Source organism: Haliotis rubra, unplaced genomic scaffold (assembly GCF_003918875.1).
Source record: "Haliotis rubra isolate DU_JTF1 unplaced genomic scaffold, ASM391887v1 Scf570, whole genome shotgun sequence".
Classification (NCBI taxonomy): Eukaryota; Metazoa; Mollusca; class Gastropoda; order Lepetellida; family Haliotidae; genus Haliotis; species Haliotis rubra.
In genome coordinates this window covers 574,950-597,611 of record NW_025767269.1, presented here as the reverse complement: position 1 = coordinate 597,611, position 22,662 = coordinate 574,950, and the positions used below count along the sequence as shown (strand labels likewise).

General features: G+C 43.3%; 1 protein-coding gene and 1 long non-coding RNA gene across 3 annotated transcripts in view; both read left to right on the top strand.

The window, feature by feature from the left end:
* LOC124254336 (mitogen-activated protein kinase kinase kinase 20-like) overlaps positions 1 to 15,855 on the top strand; it is a 40,745-nt gene extending 24,890 nt beyond the window's left edge. Inside the window, exons 16-25 of the mRNA XM_046688258.1 lie at positions 280 to 342; positions 508 to 603; positions 9,003 to 9,134; positions 10,150 to 10,224; positions 11,829 to 12,069; positions 12,304 to 12,822; positions 13,015 to 13,199; positions 13,320 to 13,592; positions 13,734 to 13,821; positions 15,752 to 15,855. Of these exons, the coding sequence (XP_046544214.1) occupies positions 280 to 342; positions 508 to 603; positions 9,003 to 9,134; positions 10,150 to 10,224; positions 11,829 to 12,069; positions 12,304 to 12,822; positions 13,015 to 13,199; positions 13,320 to 13,592; positions 13,734 to 13,821; positions 15,752 to 15,855 (1,776 nt within the window). The remainder of the gene's footprint in view (positions 1 to 279; positions 343 to 507; positions 604 to 9,002; positions 9,135 to 10,149; positions 10,225 to 11,828; positions 12,070 to 12,303; positions 12,823 to 13,014; positions 13,200 to 13,319; positions 13,593 to 13,733; positions 13,822 to 15,751) is intronic.
* Positions 15,856 to 19,245: 3,390 nt separating this feature from the next.
* LOC124254328 lies at positions 19,246 to 20,628 on the top strand. Of its 2 annotated transcripts, XR_006892456.1 has the most exons (3): positions 19,246 to 19,317; positions 19,472 to 19,501; positions 19,652 to 20,628. It is a non-coding gene; the product is annotated as an uncharacterized LOC124254328 (long non-coding RNA). The 2 variants fall into 2 exon arrangements; XR_006892457.1 differs by lacking the exons at positions 19,246 to 19,317; positions 19,472 to 19,501 and adding an exon at positions 19,358 to 19,405.
* Positions 20,629 to 22,662: the final 2,034 nt, after the last annotated feature.

Below are 22,662 nucleotides of genomic sequence, written 5' to 3'. Positions count from 1 at the left end.
CTTAAGTGTTCTTGTAGGTACTGCCACAAATTTCTTGTCTTGCTGTATCATCAGGGGCGGTGGGTTGGCCAAGTGGTTAAAGCATCCGCTCATCACACCGAAGACCCAGGTTCGATTCCCCACATGGGTACAATATGTGAAGCCCATTTCTGGTGCCCCCCGATGTGATGCGGGAATATTGCTAAAAGTGGCCAAAAATCATACTCACACTCTTTCTTGCTATATCATCATATAATACTCTCACTGCGTACTAATATTATATATGTTTTCTTTTTTCAGATGGAAATTAGTTTATTGAAAGCTCATAACCAGAGATTATTAAACTTTCCCCCTCTCTCAATGGTGAGTAACCTTGTAACCTTGGTAACAGAAAGATGGTGTGTTTTATGGAATTTAATATTGATATCTTCTGATAGTCTGGTGTTTGTCCAGCAAGTTGCTGTAGGGAATATTCATGTCTGCCAGAACTGGAGATGATACATAACAAACGGTGTTTTATCCCCACAGGAGCAGAGCGCAGCACAGGCCGGGAACTCGGATTTCAAGACCGTCACGCTCACTCTCATCTTCGGCCATCATGTACGGCATGGTAAAACCCCTCAGGTCAGTACAGGCAAGCCAGGTAGTCAGTATGTGTCTACTAGTCATGGGTCTCAATCTATTGCAATAATGATGCATATTAGTATCTTGATTTCTGTGATTGAAACAGTGAAAGTAAAACATGACAGCATCCTTTGTATAATGTGTGTATTACACATGGGTTATGTGTAGGATAAAGTACGACTCCGAGGTTATGGTTGGGAAAGTAAGACCCGATACCGGAGGGTGGGGAGAAGTAAGATCGAGAGCGTGTAGCGCTTGAGGTCTTACTTCTCTCCACCCGATGGTCGAGGGCTTACTTTCCCAACCATAACCGAGGAGGAGTGCTTTATTATACATATAAACCGTCAATGATGGATAATTAGATGATCATGTAATGAAGCTACATAACAGTAACTGAAGCGCTAGTAAACTCAATTGAATGACAGTAGGCCTAACTATAAATAGATAATTCAACCCCCATTCTTTGTTGGCCTGGTTGCTGTGAGGTAAAGCGTCAGCTTATGAATCTGAAATATAAGGTTCCAATCCTGCTTGGGAAAACATTTGCACTTTTAAGTTGATCTTTGACGATATTTTTCAAATGATTTCAAAACACTCACATATAATTTGAATGTTGATGTCAATATAGAATTAGGAAAAAGTAAAACCTGGGAAGAGGTCTTACTTACAAAAGTAAAACCAGGAAATAGGTCTTATTCCCAAAAAGTAAAACCTGAGAGCAAACAAAAACCTCAAGTGCGGTTATTCCGGGAAAAGAAGCCATGTCTAATATATCGTGAGAAGCACCCTTCAGGTTTATATGACACTAGAAACTTCCACCAAGTCTATGGACAACGACAGTGTTGTCAATGATAATTATGCAGATAGGGAGTGGAGAAAGTCTGAGGTATGAGTTCATTCATGTTTAACAAGGTTTATAACAAATTACAGATGAGAAAATCTATGCAATATATTATGTCTTATAAAACTATTTCAGAATATCGTAGGTTTAATTAGTAAATATTGAGATGGATATATGATTGTGTGTGATTTAAGAACACAATATACTGGCACTATTGAAATATACTGAACATCATTGAAAACGCACCACCTGTATTAGTTTGGATTTCCAAGAGCATAAATGAGCAATCGGTGTAAATTTTACATACTTTTGTAGTCCAATGTTTGGTAAAGAAAAGAAACAAGAATCAATCCAGCAAAACAGTGAAGTTTTAATTCAGCTGACCATGAAAGAAAGATGGAGTCAAATTGGAAAGTCAGTAACGTGTATGACCACCGTTAGCAGCAACACAAGCTGTCCTCATTGAACTGATGAGTCTCTGAATACTGTTTTGAGGCAATGCATTCCACTCTTGTTGCAAGGCATTCTCAAGTTCCCCAAGGTTGTTGATCTGTGGGCGATGTGAGAGGCATTGGCCGATGTAATCCCACAAGTGTTCAATGGGAGACAAGTCTGGTGACAATGCAGGCCATGGAAGTAGAGGAATGTTGTTGTTTGCCAGAAACTGTGTTGTAACATGTGCAGTGTGCGCTCGAGCATTGTCCTGCTAGAATGTGGGCAGATCTTGATGTTGGTTAAAGAAGGGAACGACGTTGTTCTGAAGAATGGTGTCACGGTAGTAAAGGGCATTCACTCTGACATGACAAACTACCAGAGCGGGTTTTGTGATGATAACTGATCTCACCCCACACCATAATGCTTCCTCCACCCCACCGATCTGTTTGCACAACACAGTCTTGATGGTAACGCTCTCCCCGTCGACGCCATACCCATAGATGCCCGTCAGCATTTCGTCAAGTGAAAACGTGACTCGTGGGAGAACACAACACTATGCCAACGTCGTAACAACCACAAAAGATGCTGTTCAGCCCCTAGTCGTGGTTCACGGTGATGTCTATCAGTCAGGATGGGTCCAACCTAAGGGCGTCAACACCGTAATCCTGTCACACGGAGACGGCGTTGGAAGGTGGAAGAATTGATCAAACCACGTCGGCCTTGGACAGTGTTGGCGGTTCTGGCAGCCGCAACGTACGATCCCGAATATGGCACCGAACAATGTCTCGATCTTGGTGAGGGGTGGTAACACGTGCCTGGCCAGGACGTTGGCGGTCCCTGGTGGTTCCTGTTTGTTGGTACCTGTTGGCAAGTCTTATGATGGTGGAATGATGGCAACCAAATCGTCTGGCAATAATCCTGTTTGATGTGCCAACCTGCAACATGCCCAGTGCCCGTTCTCTTTCCTCTGGTGACAATCTTGGCATTGCAAAATAAACTTTACTTGCGGAGGTACAGCTAAAATGAGAACGGTATTTTGCCGACGGTCATTTGTACCCCTAATCAGCATGTTTTACTCATGCAATCTGTGCTTTTCATGTGTGTTGTGCAGGAATTTTGTTGTTGTCATGTGATGTGTTCGATGATGTGTTCGGGCAATCCGTTCTTACTGTACAGCAGTATTTATTGTCCCCCACCGCAACGCAGAACGGGGGGACTATGTATTCAGCAGCCTCCGTATGTATGTCCGTACGTACATCTTAATTTTTGTAAACGCGATATCTCATGAACTGTTATACCCAATGTCTTCGAATTTGGTGACAGCCTACATTGGGGGATTGCCCAGACACCGGTTATTTTGGGTGACCTTGACGTTACTTTCAAGGTCACCACGACACTTTGACCACTTTTCAAAATCTTGTTAATGGGATATCTCATGAACTGTAGCACCCAATGTCTTCAAATTTGGTGACAGCCTAGATTGTGGGATTACCCAGACACCAGTCGATTTGGGTGACCTTGACTTTATCTTCAAGGTCACCATGACACTTTGACCACTTTTCAAACTCTTGTTAACGTGATATCTCATGCACTGTTGTATGCAATATCTTTAAATTTGATGACAGCCTACATTGGGGGATTACGCAGGCACCAGTTGATTTGGGTGACCTTGACTTATCTTCAAGGTCACCACGATCCTTTGACCACTTTCAAACTTATTTAAACGCGATATCTCATAAAACATTGCACCCAATGTTTTCAATGATGTTGACAGCCTACATTGGGTGATTATGCAGACACCAGTCATTTCAGGCATCTTGTATGTGACAAAAAAATAAAAAATAGTAAATATAGATATTCCATTCTTTAGCGGCGGGGGACATTGCCATATCCAAACACTTGTTGTCTTTTGTGTTATTAACAACATTTTTAAACTTATCGTATCTCACGATTTGCACTTCTCTCTCTTGCTTCGACACAGAACTTTTCCTTTTCAACGCTGAGTGGAACAAATGAGTACTTTTCCTGTAGGCCTCTCTTGTCCATACGCCAGTGTTCCCTAGGCTGCTCTCTTTATAGGACAGGTCCCTAGTCCCTGTCTACCCACCTGACTACCTCAGAGTGATCATTCTTCTTCTTGTCGCACCACTGTGTGGACGTATTGTGAGAGTTCTCAGCTTTCCTTACAAGTTAACATGAGAACTATATCATGGGTAGTTGACCCAAAGTAGCGTAATTTTGCGCTCACTGTAAAAATATTTACTTCCTCGGATCCCACTCGTCATGTGTGGGTTGTATTGACCTGTGTTCCTGAAGCAAACATTGTCGGGAATGTGCTCCCTTATCAAGGACGTTCTTAGAGCATATAGACATGCTTGCTCCCGTTGGCTGGCAGACAGAGCTTGTTACACTTCAACAGTTGATGACCCGACAAAACCCCCGATTTCAACGACCAGTATTAATTGCTCGTCATTTGGAGATTCCCATGTTGCAAGGTGATGATTTTATTGGCGCATCATCAGATGTCTACTCGCAGTTCCGCCTCATTGAACCGCTCTGTGTTGCCAGCCGACTCACAGCCGATCTACATCGTCAAATCGCCGAATGGATTCACCAGGCCAAACTGTTTCGCCAAGGCGTATTGGATCACGACATCGACTCAATTCGCCATATATAAGACTGTTTCTTATCGCCGAAACGGTTCACAGCATCGGTTCGATTCATCGCACCGAAACAGTTCGCCTCACCATAACGGCTTTCTTCACCGAACGAGTCACCTCGTTGAACCAATTCACCTTGGCCGGAACATTTCACCTCACCAGTTCATCTGATCGTCCTAGATCTCTCCAGCAGCTGAGATCATTTAAACGTTTCGGACTACCAAACCGATCCAGATCACAGTCGCGATCCAGATCACATCAATGTTCCGGCTCACCATTCTGAATCAGATCGCTAAGCTGAACTGATTTACTAGCCCGACTCGTCCCGTTTCACCAGGCCGAACCGCCTCATATCGCCAAAACCAGTTCACCTGGCTGTTCAAGATCACTGAATCGTCAGCATTCATCGAACTGTCAGCATTTGTCAAAAGTTCCGTTCCTCGGACCTTGCCTACCAATTGAGTTGATTCAACGAATTCGGCGATTCACCACTCGTGTTATTTCCAACACGGCGCATCTTACCAGCCTATTGGTTCGTCAGAGCCTATGCAATTGTGTCTGGGATGCCTCCCAAGACACTTAACCCTCATCGAACTTCGTCTTTGTTTGCATGGTTTGGCTATGCCAGTCACCTGTAAGATGCAGGAATTGTTTTAGTTGATTTGACACACATAATCGCTTGGTTCGCCGACCACCTACAGTAACCTAGAGGAAAATACCAGATGTTCTATTTATTACATTCAACATGAAGGATCGGGACTTGTCAACACTGGTTTTTAACATCCTCAACGAGGATCGTGAACTTGCATCTAGATACGGCCAAATTTGTCGAACTCTGCTAGTTTTCAACACGATCCTAGTTTTCAGGGCATCTGTGAGGCGCTGAATTCCTCACCATGGAGTGGCAAGCTCTAAGCACGACAAACAGATTTGTTTATCCGGTTTACCTTACGGCTTGTGAGGCGTTTAAAGTTTTTAGTCACATAACTTATCCCACCTGGTACCCTTTTTCTGCTGAGGTATTTGCTATGTGCTTCACCATGCTGAATCGATTCACATTTGATGTCAGTAGCGCAGTCATCTAGACATATTATGCTGGGCACTTGACGGTCTGACGGTCCGAGTTCTCAAGAGTCCTCCGTGACCCGGACTCATATCATTCCAGATTTAGTCTACCATCCAATCTTCACCTTTGATGAATGATTCGGTTCAAAGAATCTATCTTCGGCGCAGATGTCAGCACTACAACCACCCGATAGGGCATTACTAGATAAGCTTGCTAGCCAGGAATACTTTACGACGCTTCACTGAGTCTTGTTACTACAGACTACTCGTAACAGCGTTTCTGTGTATCGCTGGGTGCAATCATTGCAGATGGTTCGTCATCTTCAGCACCCTGCGTTTTACATCATCAGCAAGTTTCTGGACAGATGACAGATGTGTCAAGTTTTTGTGCATGGTACCAGCAGTGATGTCTTGTCAAGTAGTCAGCATAGCGCAGCCCAGAATTTATGGGTTGTGACTCGCCCGGTTAACCGAAGACTGTGTTGTCCAGATTTTTGTCGCATTGTGGGTAATGTTTGCAAATGGCGGACTACTGTTTGTTTACCCGAATTTTGATGATTAGAGTATGAAGTGCCCTGGCAGACTTTTCTTGGTCCCACAAGTCGGATATCAAGTCCAGCCTTCAAAGGCTAGTAACAATGAACAGTGCCATTCCCGGAAAGAATGATTGTGTCGGGATTTCGTCAGCCAGTCGAGAGAGACTGCTTATTTAGGGTGACAGACAGAAACACCCATGAACAGTTTGACTTTGGCTGGGGTTACGCGGTTTTCTACACTAGCTCAAGCACTGAGTTCAAAGGTCACTGCAGTTATGTCCAGACTGTCACCAGGCAGCGATCTACTACCTTTATCACTCCACCTGGCGAACCATCATTTTGTTCGGCCAACCAAAACGTTCCTGAGGTCACCAATCGTACGAATTTCTTCACTTCGTTTACAATGTGAATGTTCCTGTACATTGACTGACAATCTCCATGCGCCGAACCTACTACATTCAGCACTCCATTAGTACTGGCATGGTAGCTGGACTAATTGAACGTTCCTATCTCAGGAGATATCTCTTTGTCAGAGGCAAGAGTTGTTAGACCTCTCATTTCCCTAGACCTGTGAGACGCCTACCTTCACATCCCGATACATCCAGACTATCGGAAGTATCTTCGATTTACTTTCAAGGGGCGTCATTGATACCAATGGAGGGTCCTGCTGTTTGGTATATGTACGGCCTCGTGGCTTTTTACTCAGGTACCCAATCCGATAACAAGATACCTGCATTGTCGAGGCATGACATTTGAGAACTATATCAACGACTGTGTTCATGCCCGGCAGGATCCAGTCGTCCTTCAACTCCACAGGCAGTTCATCATCAAGTTGCTCGCGCTGAATTAGGAGCAATCGGAGGTAACAACGACCCGGTGATTACTTTTTATTGGGACAATTTTCAAAACGACAGGTCATGATGTTTGTGCCCCAGTTTGTCACGTCCCAAACACCCCTCACTCACGGAGTGGAAACAACTGCCTCTGATATTCCAATCGAAGATCTACCTGTTATCACGACCAGATGTAGACCTGTTCGCCACTCGGTACAACCATCAGCTTCAGCGCAGATGATCACCAGTTGCGATCATTGCTGCTTTGTGTACAATCTGAATAAAATTCTGAATTTTATTTCTGATTTGTGTCTTCGATTCTTCGGGGACTACGATTTTTCCTCTCAATTTAATTTGACACTCTGGAGAGTCGCCACCTCACTCACTGTCGTCTGCTCTGTGGAGTAATTACATCAGTGAAGTGAGTCATTCCCGAAGTGTTACACTTCGTAGCGTTCATGCTCCTAAGTACCTATACACATCTATGTGATCTTACAGTGGTAAGTAGTGGAAGTCATAAGATGTGGTACTGAATGTTAAAATTGTGAGTTTTCCAATTCAATTACTCTTTCACCCTCCTCAGGACGGTGTCTGTGGGGGTTGTTTCGAAGCAGGGGCTGGCCCGATACTAGTCATTAGATTACTGATTACACTCGCTAAGCTGCATCCTTTCTCTTTTCGTGAAGGTAGTGACTGAACACCATATTGGTCGGGAGTCCCGGTCCCTGGGAGCAATTGTGCTTAGTAAGTCAATGGGTTCGAACTAACCATCACACGTAGTGACCTTGGTAGTTATGGGCCTACCTTGTCGTTGCTCCCTACGTACGGATGTAGAAGTGTTCGACAATCTCGCTTGCTGACCTCTATTCCACGGAGCAATCACGTCAGTGAAGTGAGTCCTTCCCGATTTCCTTATGGATTTCGTAGTGTTCAAGCTCCTAAGTACCTTAGCACACCGTTGTGACCTAACTGTGGTAAGTAGTGGAAGTCATGTGGTGTTGTTTTGGTACTGAACGTTAAACTTGTGAGTTTTTCCGATTTAGTTTCCTCTTCCCCTCTTCGTGATGGGGTCTGGGGGTCTGTCTCGAAGCAGGTGCGGGCCCGATTTCTAGTTGTAATCTGATAAATCGCGTGAGAAGCAAGGTGACTTGTAATCTGATAAATCGCTGCGAAGCAAGGTGACTTGCCTAGTTTGGTTTCTTGCGTATGCGAGGGAACCCATCACTAGTTGCTGCTGAACACCACATTGCTCAGGAGCACCCACTCCTTAGGAGCGATGGTGCCTAGTAAGCCAAGGGGTTCAGGAGAACCCATCACTAGTATAGGATCTATGCTAGTCAGATCTGGCCTCCCTTGTTCATTGCTATCTATGGTTGTCAGTAGCCTATACAGTATATACTGTCAGTGCCTTTTGACTTTGGGTAATCTGCGACCCGCCGTCCAACCATGGGATAAGTGCAAATCGTGAGATAGGATAAGTTTAAAAATTTGGAAATTTTAACATAAATTGTATATTTATATACTTATCCTATCTCACGCGATGGATGCCCACCCACCCTTCCCTCTACTCAGATTATGATGGTTACATATAACTGTCATTGGCTCCAAGAAGAGAATGATCACTCTGAGGTAGTCACTTGGGTAGACAGGGGAATGTGCTGCACGCTTAGCCAGGGACTAGGGACCTGTCCTATAAAGAGAGCAGCCTGGGGAAGAGAGGCCTACAGGAAAAGTTCTCATTCGTTCCACTTAGCGTCGAAGCAAGAGAGAGAAGTGCAAATCGTGAGATAGGATAAGTATATAAATATACAATTTATATTAACTTTCCAAATTTCCAACGTTCATTTTCACTCTCAAAACAATCCTATGACCATATTTCAAAATTTACAGGTGGTGCGTTTTCAATGATGTTCAGTATATATTCTGATACATATTCATTAGTATATCAAGTCATGATATGCCGGTAAAGTGGTAATACTGTGCACCACTTTTGGGTCCTGCCTGTTGACTCACTCATTGTGTTTTGTAGGAACACAAGTGGAAGATGTACCTGGAGCTTGACGAAGATGATGATGATGTTACTGCTGACCCTCTGACTCTCATCAAGGAGGTGGTGTTCACCTGCAAAGTGCCAAACTATGGCTCCTTTAAACTGAAACAGGTGGGTGATGGTGATGATGATGACAGTGGTGATGATGATGACAGTGGTGATGATGATGACAGTGGTGATGATGATGATGATGATGGTGATGATGATGACAGTAGTGATGATGATGACAGTGGTGATGATGATGGTGATGGTGATGATGATGACAGTGGTGATGATGATGACAGTGGTGATGATGATGATGATGGTGATGATGATGACAGTGGTGATGATGATGACAGTGGTGATGATGATGGTGATGATGATGACAGTGGTGATGATGATGACAGTGGTGATGATGATGACAGTGGTGATGATGATGACAGTGGTGATGATGATGACAGTGGTGATGATGATGATGATGGTGATGATGATGACAGTGGTGATGATGATGACAGTGGTGATGATGATGATGATGGTGATGATGATGACAGTGGTGATGATGATGACAGTGGTGATGATGATGGTGATGATGATGACAGTGGTGATGATGACAGTGGTGATGATGATGACAGTGATGATGACAGTGGTGATGATGATGACAGTGGTGATGATGATGACAGTGGTGATGATGATGACAGTGATGATGATGATGATGATGATGGTGATGATGATGACAGTAGTGATGATGATGACAGTGGTGATGATGATGACGGTGGTGATGATGATGATTATATGTTTTTTTGCATCATTCTTATATAAAATGTAAAATACCTTGTGAATTTACTGAGACTTTGCAACACCTTGTCAGTGGATGCCCAGCCATGGCAAACACAGTATCTTAAATGACATGATGATATGGCTTGGATTGTGTTTTTCACAGAGAGGACCATCCATATAATGGGCATCATAGAAAATGACATTTACAAAACTCTTATGGATGTATCCAGACCAACACCTTGTTCTAGATTGTAGCAAACACTCACAATCATGATACAATCTTCATAAATCATTGACCAACCTTATTATGTTCCCAAACACAAATCTTGTTAAAGTATGCCTAAATATATGTTTTCTTAATTTTCTCTAGCCTCCGTTTATCATGGAGAAGTGGTGTCTGGGTATCGAGCCAGCCATGACTATTGAATGTGTCGTTGCATATGAGGTGAGTGGTTGATGAATACCAGTACCCCATGCTTTTCTGTCTTTGTTTTGGATTGAGACATAAACACCAGTGCTCCATGGTTGTCTCCCTTTGATTGGGATTAAGACATGAACCTCTAACCCATGCTTGTCTCCCTTTGTGAAGGATTCGGACTACAGGTTACACAACACCAAATGTTTATCCATAGACTTCTATAGTAACCTTATATTTTTTTTTAATTTCCAGGCTATCAACAGCCATTCCATGTACACATGGGTACACTCTGGCCTTTAAACTACAATAAAACACAATTTCTGGTCAAATTGTCTGGCTAATATTCCGAGCACAGGAAGCGGAACATATCAACCCCAGTTCCGCACCAAATTTCACCTACTGGAAAATATCTGTACACACAATAAGCATAAGTCATGGTGATAAAAATGGCAGAACTAAATACTTAAAAGTGTGGTAAGTTTTAATTACTGGATGGATGTGTTTTATAAAACATAAAAATATTACACTATTTCATCCAATCACAGCTGTCGTATGTCTCTATCTCTTCAGTTGTTTACATACGGTTCTCCCTCAGGAAGCATGTGATTCTGATTTAGTGTAGTGGAACCAGAAAGACCAGTACCCCATGCTTGTCTCCCTTTGTTTGGGATTCAGACATGAAAACCAGTACCCTATGGTTGTCTCCCTTTGTTTGGGATTCAGACATGAAAACCAGTACCCCATGCTTATCTCCCTTTGTTTGGGATTCAGACATGAAAACCAGTAACCCATGGTTGTGTCCCTTTGTTTGGGATTCAGACATGAAAACCAGTACCCCATGCTTATCTCCCTTTGTTTGGGATTCAGACATGAAAACCAGTAACGCTATGGTTGTGTCCCTTTGTTTGGGATTCAGACATGAAAACCAGTACCCCATGCTTATCTCCCTTTGTTTGGGATTCAGACATGAAAACCAGTTATGCCATGGTTGTGTCCCTTTGTTTGGGATTCAGACATGAACAACAGTTCCACATGGTTGTCTCCCTTTGTTTTGGATTCAGACATGAAAACCAGTACCCCATGATTGTCTCCCTTTGTTTTGCATTCAGACATGTAAACCAGTACCCCATGGTTGTCTCCCTTTGTTTTGGATTCAGACATGAAAACCAGTACCCCATGATTGTCTCCCTTTGTTTTGGGATTCAAACATGAATTACAGTTCCGCATAGTTGTCTCCCTTGGCTGGGTATACAGACATGAATAACAGTTCCGCATAGTTGTCTCCCTTGGCTGGGTATACAGACATGAACACTACTTAATGTAGGAAGGAACAAAACATACATCAGTCCCCATCAGTGAGTCTGCCACAGGAGACATTTTTGAAATATTGAAGCATCAAACAAGACTCATTCCTTCATTGGCTACATGGAATTATGATCAGAATGTATTGTGTTTTTTGTTCTACTGGTAAATTGTGAGTTTGGATGTTTGATCCCGGGGCACATGTGTCCATGACATGGTAATTCAACGCTGTGATATAAGTGACTCACTCACCCAAATCCATACAAATCATATAACATTAGTTCTTTGCCTCTTCAATCAGTCTAAAGTTTGTTTTGATCTCCTCCCAGGCGAGCGTCAAGAAGCCGAAGATGACCCGACATCTACATCACCTGGATGCCTCCAACTCTGCTCCACAGCAGAAAGCTGTCACCTTGACCCTCGAACAGACAGAGGTGACAGCAGACTTTCCCAAAATCCCTTCCCCCGTCACACCGCGCCGCCCCTCAAGCTCCCCACAGCTCCAAGGAGACTGGCACAGGAGGGATTCTTTACGGTCTTTCCACATCGACATCCCAGAACACCCTGCTGGTGAGTTCAGACATGTTGTCATCTGTACTAAACAATGGATCAGTAGGGTCAGGAAATATAGCTGAACCTTCCACCTGAACTTTAATCTTTCCCCTGAACTTGTATTGTGCCCTTGTACTTCGCTCTGAGCGTTTATTGGCTCTGAACATTCTCCTCAAACTTATATTGTGCCTGATACAGCTTGCATAACACTGAACATATGAACTACTCCTTGACAATGCCTGTATGTTCCAGTGAAGTCCGACCTGTGGTCAAGTGTCGTGGCTGGGAGGAAGCCTTCCCTGACCTCGCTCCAGCTGAAGCCCATCCCGGGGACCAACACGTCACTCTACACCCCACCCCCCTTCGACTGCAGCAGTCACAACCAGTTCCCCACCACCCTTGGTTCCTCATCACCCAGCAATCCCCTCGATGACCAAGGTCAAAGTCAGCGGGGAGCCAAAGTCACATTTTTCCTTGAAGGGGAGTCTTCTGGGAGTAACGAGAGTGGATTTAGTGAGACTCCTCAGCCCCAGACTCCAGGGGCTGCTAAGGGAATGAGGACCTATTCCGACGCCTGTCGTACGGAGGACGAGGGTGGGACAGGGAGACCAGCTTGTGGCCGGAACAGGAAGAATGTCAGCAAGGGGGATGGTGAGGATGGGCCCATGAGTGAGGGGTCCTTGATGAAGGTGGCCAGCGAACCGAAGCATGGGAGTCCTCCTCATCAGGAGCGGAACTATCGGCGGACTGTCAGTGATGGGCCACCGAACAGTAGGGGGTGGGGGAATAGGAGGGGAAGAGGGTTGTACATTGACAGGGGAGGGAGGAGCAGGGGGCGAGGTTATGATGGGTATAGGGAGCAGGAAGGAGGGAGGGTGGGGGGCTAGGTATAGGGGAGGGGTTATGAAGGACACAGGGGCGGGGTAATGATGAGTTTAGAGAACAGAGGTATGATGGGTACAGGGATAGAGGGCGTGGTTCTGAAGGGTCTAGAGGGCGTGGTTCTGAAGGATCTAGAGGGCGTGGTTGGGATGGGTCTAGAGGGCGGGGTTGGGATGGGTCTAAAGGGCGGGGTTATGGTGTTTCTAGAGGGGGAGCTGGTAACAACTACAGGCAGAGAGGGAGAGGTGATGATAGTTTCAGAGAACGTGGGTATAATCGAGGTCCACACAGGACAAGTAGCAAGGGAAAAGAGGAGTATGAGGAGGTATATGATAAAGAGGGTGAGGTATATGATAAAGAGGGTGAGGTATATGATAAAGGTGTAGAAGGAAATCACAGAGGGCATGGGCGATGGACAGGGACTCATGGTTGGAGACAGAGCAGCAGAGAGGAGTTTGAAGAAGAGGAAGGAGGTGGGTCTGTTAGGGGGAACCGGAGGTACGAGGAACGTGGGTCAAGACACAGTCGGGGCAGGGGTAGTGGAGGGAGACGGGGGGGACAGAGGGGAAGAGCAGGAAACCATAGGGGAGGAGGGATCACGGACAGTCAAGACTCAAGACTGCATCCTGCTGAACCTACTGGTTCACAGACAAATCAGGGTACAATTCTTAGCCCTGGCACCTTGTCATTAGACACTACAGACATTCGTGAGGAAAGAAACCCCAGCCCGGAGTGGACCGAGATCAGACGGAGTCGCAGCACAAGTCAAACTTCCAATACTTCCAATTGCTCATCCTCAGGTCAAAATCCAAGGTCACATAGTCTTCATGGTCAGGACTCTCCGAGAAGAAATTACCCACCACGTCCATCACAGACAACATCCACCCAGTACACATAATGTGTTATTTGTTAGGGTATTTCTCATGTGAATTGTAAATAGTTTAATTCTAAGTTATTTTAAAGACAAGTGTTTGACTCCACAATGACGAAGACAATATTTGTACTGAAAATCTTACCCAAGTCCTTCATCAAAAACGTCATCATTCCAGGCTGTGTGTGTGAAGTGGGTCAATATCTGAGGTAGTGTGACACAATTGCCGATCATAATTATTGTTCTGTTTATCAATGCAAAACCCGGGGCGGTGGGGTAGCCTAGTGGTTAAAGCGTTGGCTCGTCACGCCGAAGACCCAGGTTCGATTCCACACATGGGCACAATGTGTTAAGCCCATTTCTGATGTCCCCCGCTGTGATATTGCTGGAATAATGCCAAAAGCGGCATAAAACTAAACTCAGTCAGTCAATGCAAAACCCACCAATACATCAGCTTGGCATAGCCCGGGCCGCTACTCCTCCAGGTACATGAACACCTGTACAAGTGGATGAAAGGACCCATCCAGACACCCTCCATGATTCATGATGCTCATTTCACAGGGGTTGTTGGGGTAGCCTAGTGGTTGAAGCGTTTACTCATCATGCCAAAGTCCCAGGTTCGATTCCCACATGGGTACAATGTGTGAAACCCATTTCTGGTGTCCCCTGCCTTGATATTGTTAGAATGTTGCTAAAAGCGGCGTAAAACTAAAATCACTCATTTTCACAGCCTCAGTGAAATGATCATCTTCCACAGTTATATTTTATCATTGTCATATGATATATTGCACAAAAAACATTTGACCCCTTTTGTCCAGATAATATTTTAACATTTGTATTCTAACTTGTGCAATGTTGCTTCCTTGTTGTAAGAAGTTTATTAGATACAAGGTATCCAGCAGCCAACAGAGTGTTGTTCTGGGTGGGCTGAGATGTTGGCTTCAGACAGTATTATTTCTCTCCAGTTTAAGCATGTTCCTTGGCAAACAATTTTTCGAAATGAAATCCTTTATTTTAAGAACCATCAACATTTGAAGTTAGGTCTGACCATTATTTTGCTGCATTTTCACTCACAAACTGTCAAATCTTTATTGTTTTTAATTCAGCACAATTTTTGTATGCAGCTACAGCAAACTTTCTGGTGTCCCCTGCCGTTGATTTGCTGGAATGACTAACTGAACTATCACTAGACCAGAGTTTTAAATGTCTCACAACGCTGGCCTTCTGTTCTACTTTGTCTTCTAGTACGTATTCTTTTCAGGAACCGCCTCCGTGGTGTAGTGGTTAGAGCCGTCCGCCCGAGAGCTTGCAGGTCTGGCTGGTCTGTTCCGCTTCATCATACCAAAAGAGCTTAAAATATGGTACTTGTTGGTCCCTGCCTGGCACTAGGATTAATGTGTAGAACAAGGACTGAGTCCGGAGTCAGTATAATGTGTCTGAGTGGGGTATTCATGCTTCACTGCGGGTTTCTCAGTGGGCTAGCACTATAAAACCAGCTTCAGTCTGGGCTAGTACAAGCAGCCGCGACATACACATATGGCATGCGTGTCATATGAGCCGAAATATTCTCAAGCACCGCGTTAAACCCAATTTCACCTCACCTCACCTTTTCAGGACTTAACACATAGGATGAGTGTGATACTAAACACATAGGATGAGTGTGAATATTCCTATGTTGGATAATTGACTGGTGAAATGATTATAAATATGTATGGCAGCTGTCTTTTTTGTTTTTGTCCATACAACTCATCATTTGACAGGACATTGTACACATTTGTAGGTTATGAGTTTTCTGAAACATGGAATGATGGGGAAACCCAAAGAAAAATTGAGCTTTATATGGTGAGGTGTGATCAGATGTCATGTAATTGTACATATCTTGTTAGTTAGTCCATTTAGATGAAGATGTTGTAGGATGCTTTTAATCCTTGGGATCCTTGTGTAAAGCTGCTGCTGTTTTGGCCATGATGCTGGAGATGAGGATCCATCTTCAGGACATTGCTCAGGCGGAAGTAACTCAGAGGCATTATGTGTTTGTGTGTGATGAGTGAGGCAAGTCGTGGATGCTTCATATTCACCTGACCTGATCACTTAAATAAGGTGAAGTAAACCAAACCTTGTCATCAATAGCATTAGAAGCAATATCTCTAAATTCTTCTCACTTACCCAGTGTTATACCTTGCACCATACTGAACAGGTCAAATTTGCTCATTTCAGCAAAACTGGTTTTTTTAACATTATATTGATTTTTTCAAACCAGTTTTGGTCTATAGTGAATATTCCTTCTGTTTTGTCATATCAAAACCGATTCCCTATATCATGCCATGTCAATGATTATGTGATGTTTCATACTTTGCAGAAGAATTAAGTGAGCTATAAAGTGTATTTTAATTCTTTTTTTTAATTATCTTTGTCAAAGCTGAGCCAACTTCAAAAGTGAATTGCCCAATATTTTAGAATTTATTCATATACTGAGTCAATGAAATTAGTTTTATGGATAATATTTTATTGTTTTTACTTCATAATTTACCGGTTTGTGTCATCATACTGCAATGTTTGTGTGTTCATCTGAGAAATGAGAAGTTGTGTGGTAAATAGAATTGCAATGTCATGTCAGGTCATGTATATTTTCTGTGTCGTCATGACCGGGTTATTTCTGTGTCGTATCACCAGGTTATTTCTGTGTCATCATGACCGGGTTATTTCTGTGTCATATCACCAGGTTATTTTAAGGTTTGCTTTCAGTCTTGCCCTTCGAGTCAGTCCTCCTCTCAGGGACAGGCAGCATCTGTCTTCATGTGTGAAATGTCATGACAATAGCCTCATAAGGCCGAAAGAAATAATGTGTTTGTGGTAATCTAAATATGGTCAAGAACATTTACCCATTCGTTTGTGTATTTGATTTCCGATAATTAGCCAGTATATATATTTTTTTATTACTGGAGTTAAGGAACTCTGATTTTAATCAACATTTCTGTAAAGTAACATTATTGGTCTTCAGCCTGGATTATGTGATTGGTAATTTGTTGACTCTTGTTTGTTGTTTTCATCGAAGGGGTAAGGTGTATAGCTACTGGTGCACTACTTATTTAGCAGTTACATCGAAGTCGATTATGAGGAAGTTATTTTCTTTGTTGTTTAACGTCACACTCAGCAATATTCCAGCTGACGGCTGGTGTGGAAGTAGGATAGTACATTGTTGTTGGTAGTTGTACAGCATAAGTGGGGGAATACCTTCTACTTATCATTGGGACAATCAAAACATATCATCAGTTGTGGGCTGCCTGTCAGGAGGAGCAGGGCTAAGGTGATACAATTTGCTGGGCTGAGTTTTAACCTTGGTTCGCCTTATTAGTCAGTAGGTGTTTCAGCACCTCAGCTGGTGGGTTCACCAACGTGGTAAATGGCAGAGACCTACGTGTCATTTGAGGTGTGCCAGGAGAACTGACGTGTCATGACATGATTGGATTACTGTTCAAAGAAGCATCACTCCCGTCGCATCTGCATGCGACATACATCTGACGCAGCAAAGGGAGGTAACTCTAACCATAGACAAATGTCAAGTGCTTTATTTCTGTGCAGCTTAAATGGACATTGATCTTGGGTTTTTTTATAAAATGGAGGTATATGGGGCAATTATTATTTGTTTTTTGTTACCTCCATATCTTCAAAGTAAATGACAGTTATGCAAGAGGCAATTTGCCCGAGGAGGATGTCGGTGGTGATGACGATGGTTTTACTGATGTTGGCATTTTATGATCCTCAGGAAATTAAAATGCTCAGGTGCAAATTTTCAAGGTGTCTGGGTGTTATTAAAAAACAAGAGTATATGAGTGTTTGCTAGAGTATCCGTTACATATTAATTTGTGTACATCACTTCATATTTGCTCCAGAATCACCTTGGAGTCAGAAAGTCAGTCAGAGTATACAATATCCAGCAAGTTATGACTTGTGGTGTCTGGTGTGTTAAGTGCCTGTATTATACATGCTTGTTATGAAGTGGGTGTTGTATGCCTGTCAGTGCTCTCCTGTCTCAGGTAATGGTTGTGTACACTTGTTCAAATTGAAGAATATTTCAGAGTGGTAGAGTTGTTTGTTTGTTATTTAACGCCACACTCAGCAATATTCCAGCTATATGGCGGCGGTCTGTAAATAATCGAGTCTGGACCAGACAAACCAGTGATTAACAGCATGAGCATCAATCTTCGCAACTGAGATACAATGACATGTGTCAACCAAGTCAGCTAGCCTGACCACCCTGTCCCGTTGGTCACCTCTTACTGGTAGAATTATTTGGTGGCTCTCTTGGATGTCAGTCAGCATAGTTTCAGAAAGTGAGGTTGACACAGAAGGCTGCCAAATAATACTGGCTGCAGTATCTAGATAAAACAGGTATTTTATTTTACCTCTTCCTGGTTGATGTAAAACCAACAACAACCCGGCATTTTTATCAACATCCAAATGCTTGGAGTCGACAGATTTGGAAACCAAGCTCGAAAACAAGCGGGATCTTACTGTGTGTACTCATTATTTGTCAACACCAAGTTAAATTATCAACTTTACTGATTATTTTGGTGTGTTTTTGTGTGTAATTGATAAATATGCAACTCAGTTTCAGTCATTAGCAACAGACGAGAGGTAGTCACGTGATTGTGTCCTGGTCATCTGCTAATCTGTATGAAGAGAACACCTATATTGTTTTGTGTTGTTGATGTCGCTGTTGTCATTTAGTAAAGCAGGCTATGTGAGGTCTGTCCCATTAGGAAAATATGTATGAATGAAAATGTGATTTATTAGGAACCTATATTGCAATGAGGGGTAGTTTCCTGGTTCCTGTTTGACCTTGAAGAGTACAGGCTGCATGTCTGGGTAGTAGTATGTCCTACGAAGGCATAATATTTTTACATGTTGGAAAAGTTGTTTACATTATGTGTAGTCCTGTTTTGCTTGCTTGTGTTTGTATAAAATACCCGTTGTGTGTATGTTGTAAACAATAAGCATGACAATGGAACATGGGTTGACAGTATGAAAGATGACATTTTATAGCCAAAACCACCTCACACCAGAACTTAATTTTTGTGTCACCACATGGATGATATACCTAGTGAGTTTCAAGAAAATGAAATGAAATTTCAAACATTTTTGTTATGTTTAATGTGGGCACTGACGTGATATTTGTGGCCTTAGTATAAGTTCAGCAATACCATGTCCCATGTATGCAACATCCCAAGTGTTCATGGGAAGTGTTGTGAAAGTTTGTGTCAGATGCTTTGATTAGTCACTTTCTGTGTGGGTGTTGACATGTCAACCTGTGATTGGTCACTTTCTGTGTGAGTGTTGACATGTCAACATCACCAAGTGTTCATGGTGATTTTGTGTGTGAAAGTGTGTCAGATGCTGTGATTAGTCACTTTCTGTGTGGGTGTTGACATGTCAACCTGTGATTGGTCACTTTCTGTGTGAGTGTTGACATGTCAACCTGTGATTGGTCACTCTCTGTGTGGGTGTTGACAGTGTTGACAGTGTCACTACTGTGATTGGTCACTTTCTGTGTGTGGGTGTGTTGACAGTGTCATACTGTGATTGGTCACTCTCTGTGTGGTGTGTTGACAGTGTCACACTGTGATTGGGTGTTGACAGTCACTCTCTCTGTGTGGGTGTTGACAGTGTCACCTGTGATTGGTCACTCTGTGTGTGGTGTTGACAGTGTCACACTGTGACTGTGGGTTGGTCACTCTCTGTGTGGGTGTTGACAGTGTCACCCTGTGATTGGTCACTCTCCACTCTATGTGTGGGTGTTGACAGTGTCACATGTCACTGTGATTGGCACTCTGTGATTGGTGTGAGTGTTGACAGTGTCATACTGTGATTGGCCACTCTATGTGTGGGTGTTGACAGTGTCACACTGTGATTGGCCACTCTCTGTGTGGGTGTTGACAGTGTCACACTGTGATTGGTCACTCTCTGTGTGGGTGTTGACAGTGTCACCCTGTGATTGGTCACTCTCTGTGTGGGTGTTGACAGTGTCACACTGTGATTGGTCACTCTCTGTGTGGGTGTTGACAGTGTCACACTGTGATTGGTCACTCTCTGTGTGGGTGTTGACAGTGTCATACTGTGAGGGACTGTAGGCAGTTAGCAGTGCCCAGTCGGGGTCATGTCATAAATAATAATGAGGGAGATTGGGATTTGTGTTTCTGTTTTAAAGGAGTTGAACATTTCTTTCACAACACATGGGTCCCTTAATGTTCTGAGTCCAGTTCCAGAAGCAACAGACTGATACAACTATTTTAACTCCCTTACTTTAACGTAGACCTATGCTGGTCTCAGCACTAAAATACCTTTGTACTTCCATCTCAGTGTGTGTGATGACCCAACGAATCTTTAGGAAACCACTTGTACTTAGGGCTTTGAGCACTTTTTGTGTTAATATGTTGCTCATTCTGTCTCTTATTGACATAGTTGAATAATTAGAAATAGTTTTCTGTGTATGATAAAAATATGCGAGTGGAACATTTCTACTGTTCATATTTCATCATAAACTGCCTTGTTTTTCCACGTATGTTAGAGAGATGGACGTGATGTTAGTCCCATAGACATAAAGTGTGAAGGGAGATAATCATGCACAACTACACAATGTGATACAGTGCCTCCACAAAGCATATCATTGCACCTGTAAATCTAACTTGAATGACACCATTAGTGGCGTGATGGCTTTGTGGAATCAGGTACCGCTTCACAGTAGACATTTTGAACTATTTTTACATGTCGCAGAGAAAATGTCTACTTAAATTTTTATCATGCGAAATAAATTATATTTGAAATATCGCTGTTATGTGAATTTTTATGGTAAATTTCTAGACTTGTTGGTATTGACATGTATTTTGAACCACGATACTGTGGGATCGGTGTGGTGGATGTACGTCTCTTGCAGTGGTTAATATGTTCACTGGTTTGTCGGGTTTTGTCTGGTAGCCTTGTGGTTCGAGCATTCGCTCGTCACGTTGAAGGCCCAGGTTCTATTTTCCACATCACAATGAGTGAAACCCATGTCTGGTATCCACGGTGATTTAGCTGGAATATTGGTCATACCAAAGACGTTAAAATATGGTACTTGTTGGTCCCTGCCTGACGCTCGGCATTAATGGGTACAACAAGGACTGGTCGGCTCGGAGTCAGTATAATGTGTCTGAGTGGGGTATTCATGCTTCACTGCGGCATGGTATCTCAGTGGGCTAGCACTATAAAACCAGCTTAAGTCTGGGCTAGTACAAGCAGCCGCACATACACATACACACGCATGCACGTCGTCATATGAGCGAAATATTCTCAAGTACGACGTAAAACCCAATTTCACCTCACCTCACCTGGAATATTGATAATACTCACTCATTTGTTAGTTAGCTAAGGCACGGCAATTCGTTGTGCAGGGTTGCGTCGCTTCGGTGCATCAGATACCCATGACTGGGGTCAAATCCCAGTTTGTCGGCTTGTGATGAGTCCTGCACGCTTTTCTCCCCTCATTTAGCTGACACTCCGCTACATAGAGCCAAGCTCTCACACAAATAGTCCGTCATACAGACCCTGAAACGTATATACCCAATGTAGCCCATTCAAGTCTAGAATGTGTGGCAAGTCTAGTAGCAGTTTCAGGAATGAAGACAGACTCAGAGCTCCTTTTATTGTATTTATCATTTTGATTTAAAAACATTTATTTTCTGTGAAATATGTTCATTTTAGCTGCTGAGATTAGCTGTTAGTCTATCACAGAACTTGCACAGCCAACTGCTGTGTCGTACACAGGCCATGCTTGCCACCCACCCACGAAAACACATTTGCGGACGTAAAATCACTCAGGTTTCCTCAGATCTGATTTGTGCACCATACACGGAATACCTCGCACCATTTACTGGAGAATGCAAGCGTAATTTTTGTCAGAATGGGAGATAGGTGTTTCAAATTCTGAAATGATCAGAATATGAAGGTTCAATCACAATGACATACTAAAATACTCGAGAGACGTTTAAGAAAAAAGATAACTTGAATACTCAACAACGTGGTTGTTTATTAAACAACTTTTTCCAGTGATGGGTATACACACACCAAACAGCTGATGGGTGCAGGGTATTCATGTCCGTATACCGCTTTGACATTTAATCAGCAAATTCCGTCATTGTGTTATTTTGCATATCATCGTTCTCTTGTGAAGACAGACGGACGGTAAATGTAAGTCACATCTGCACACGTCCTGGAGGTGGTATATAACCCACCCCTCGTCCCCGGAAAAAAACCAACTCCTTTAAGCTTAGTACTTAAAATATCCATGTACGCAGACTTGGTCTCGTCGCTATATGGCTGGAATATTGCCGATGCGATGTAGAACTCAACTCAACTCAACTCAAACCCCGCCCCAGTGGCTGTATACGTTGCCAGCGGATTTTGTTTTTCACAATGCATTTGGTTTCATCATATCCTGGTTGGAATTGTTCTTCTTGTCGTAAGAGGCGACCAACGGGATCGGAGACAAACGGACACATGTCATCGTATCCCAATTACGTAGATCGATGCTCACGCTTTTGATCAATGGATTGTCTGGTACAGACTCGATTATTTACAGACCGCCGCCATATAGATGGAATATTGCTGAGACCGGCTTTAAACAACAAACCAACCCACCAACCAACTTTTGGTATATTTCGTCTCGGGAAGAAGAGAAAAGACTTTTCCAGATCAGAATATAGGTGTCTGTCTTCGTGTTGAATCGACCCAGGCAGGCAGGATATATGCCGTATAAACTACTCCGTACGAAGCTTCCGTTATACGTCACGCAAGGTGTCGAGAGATCGATGTCGCTGAAA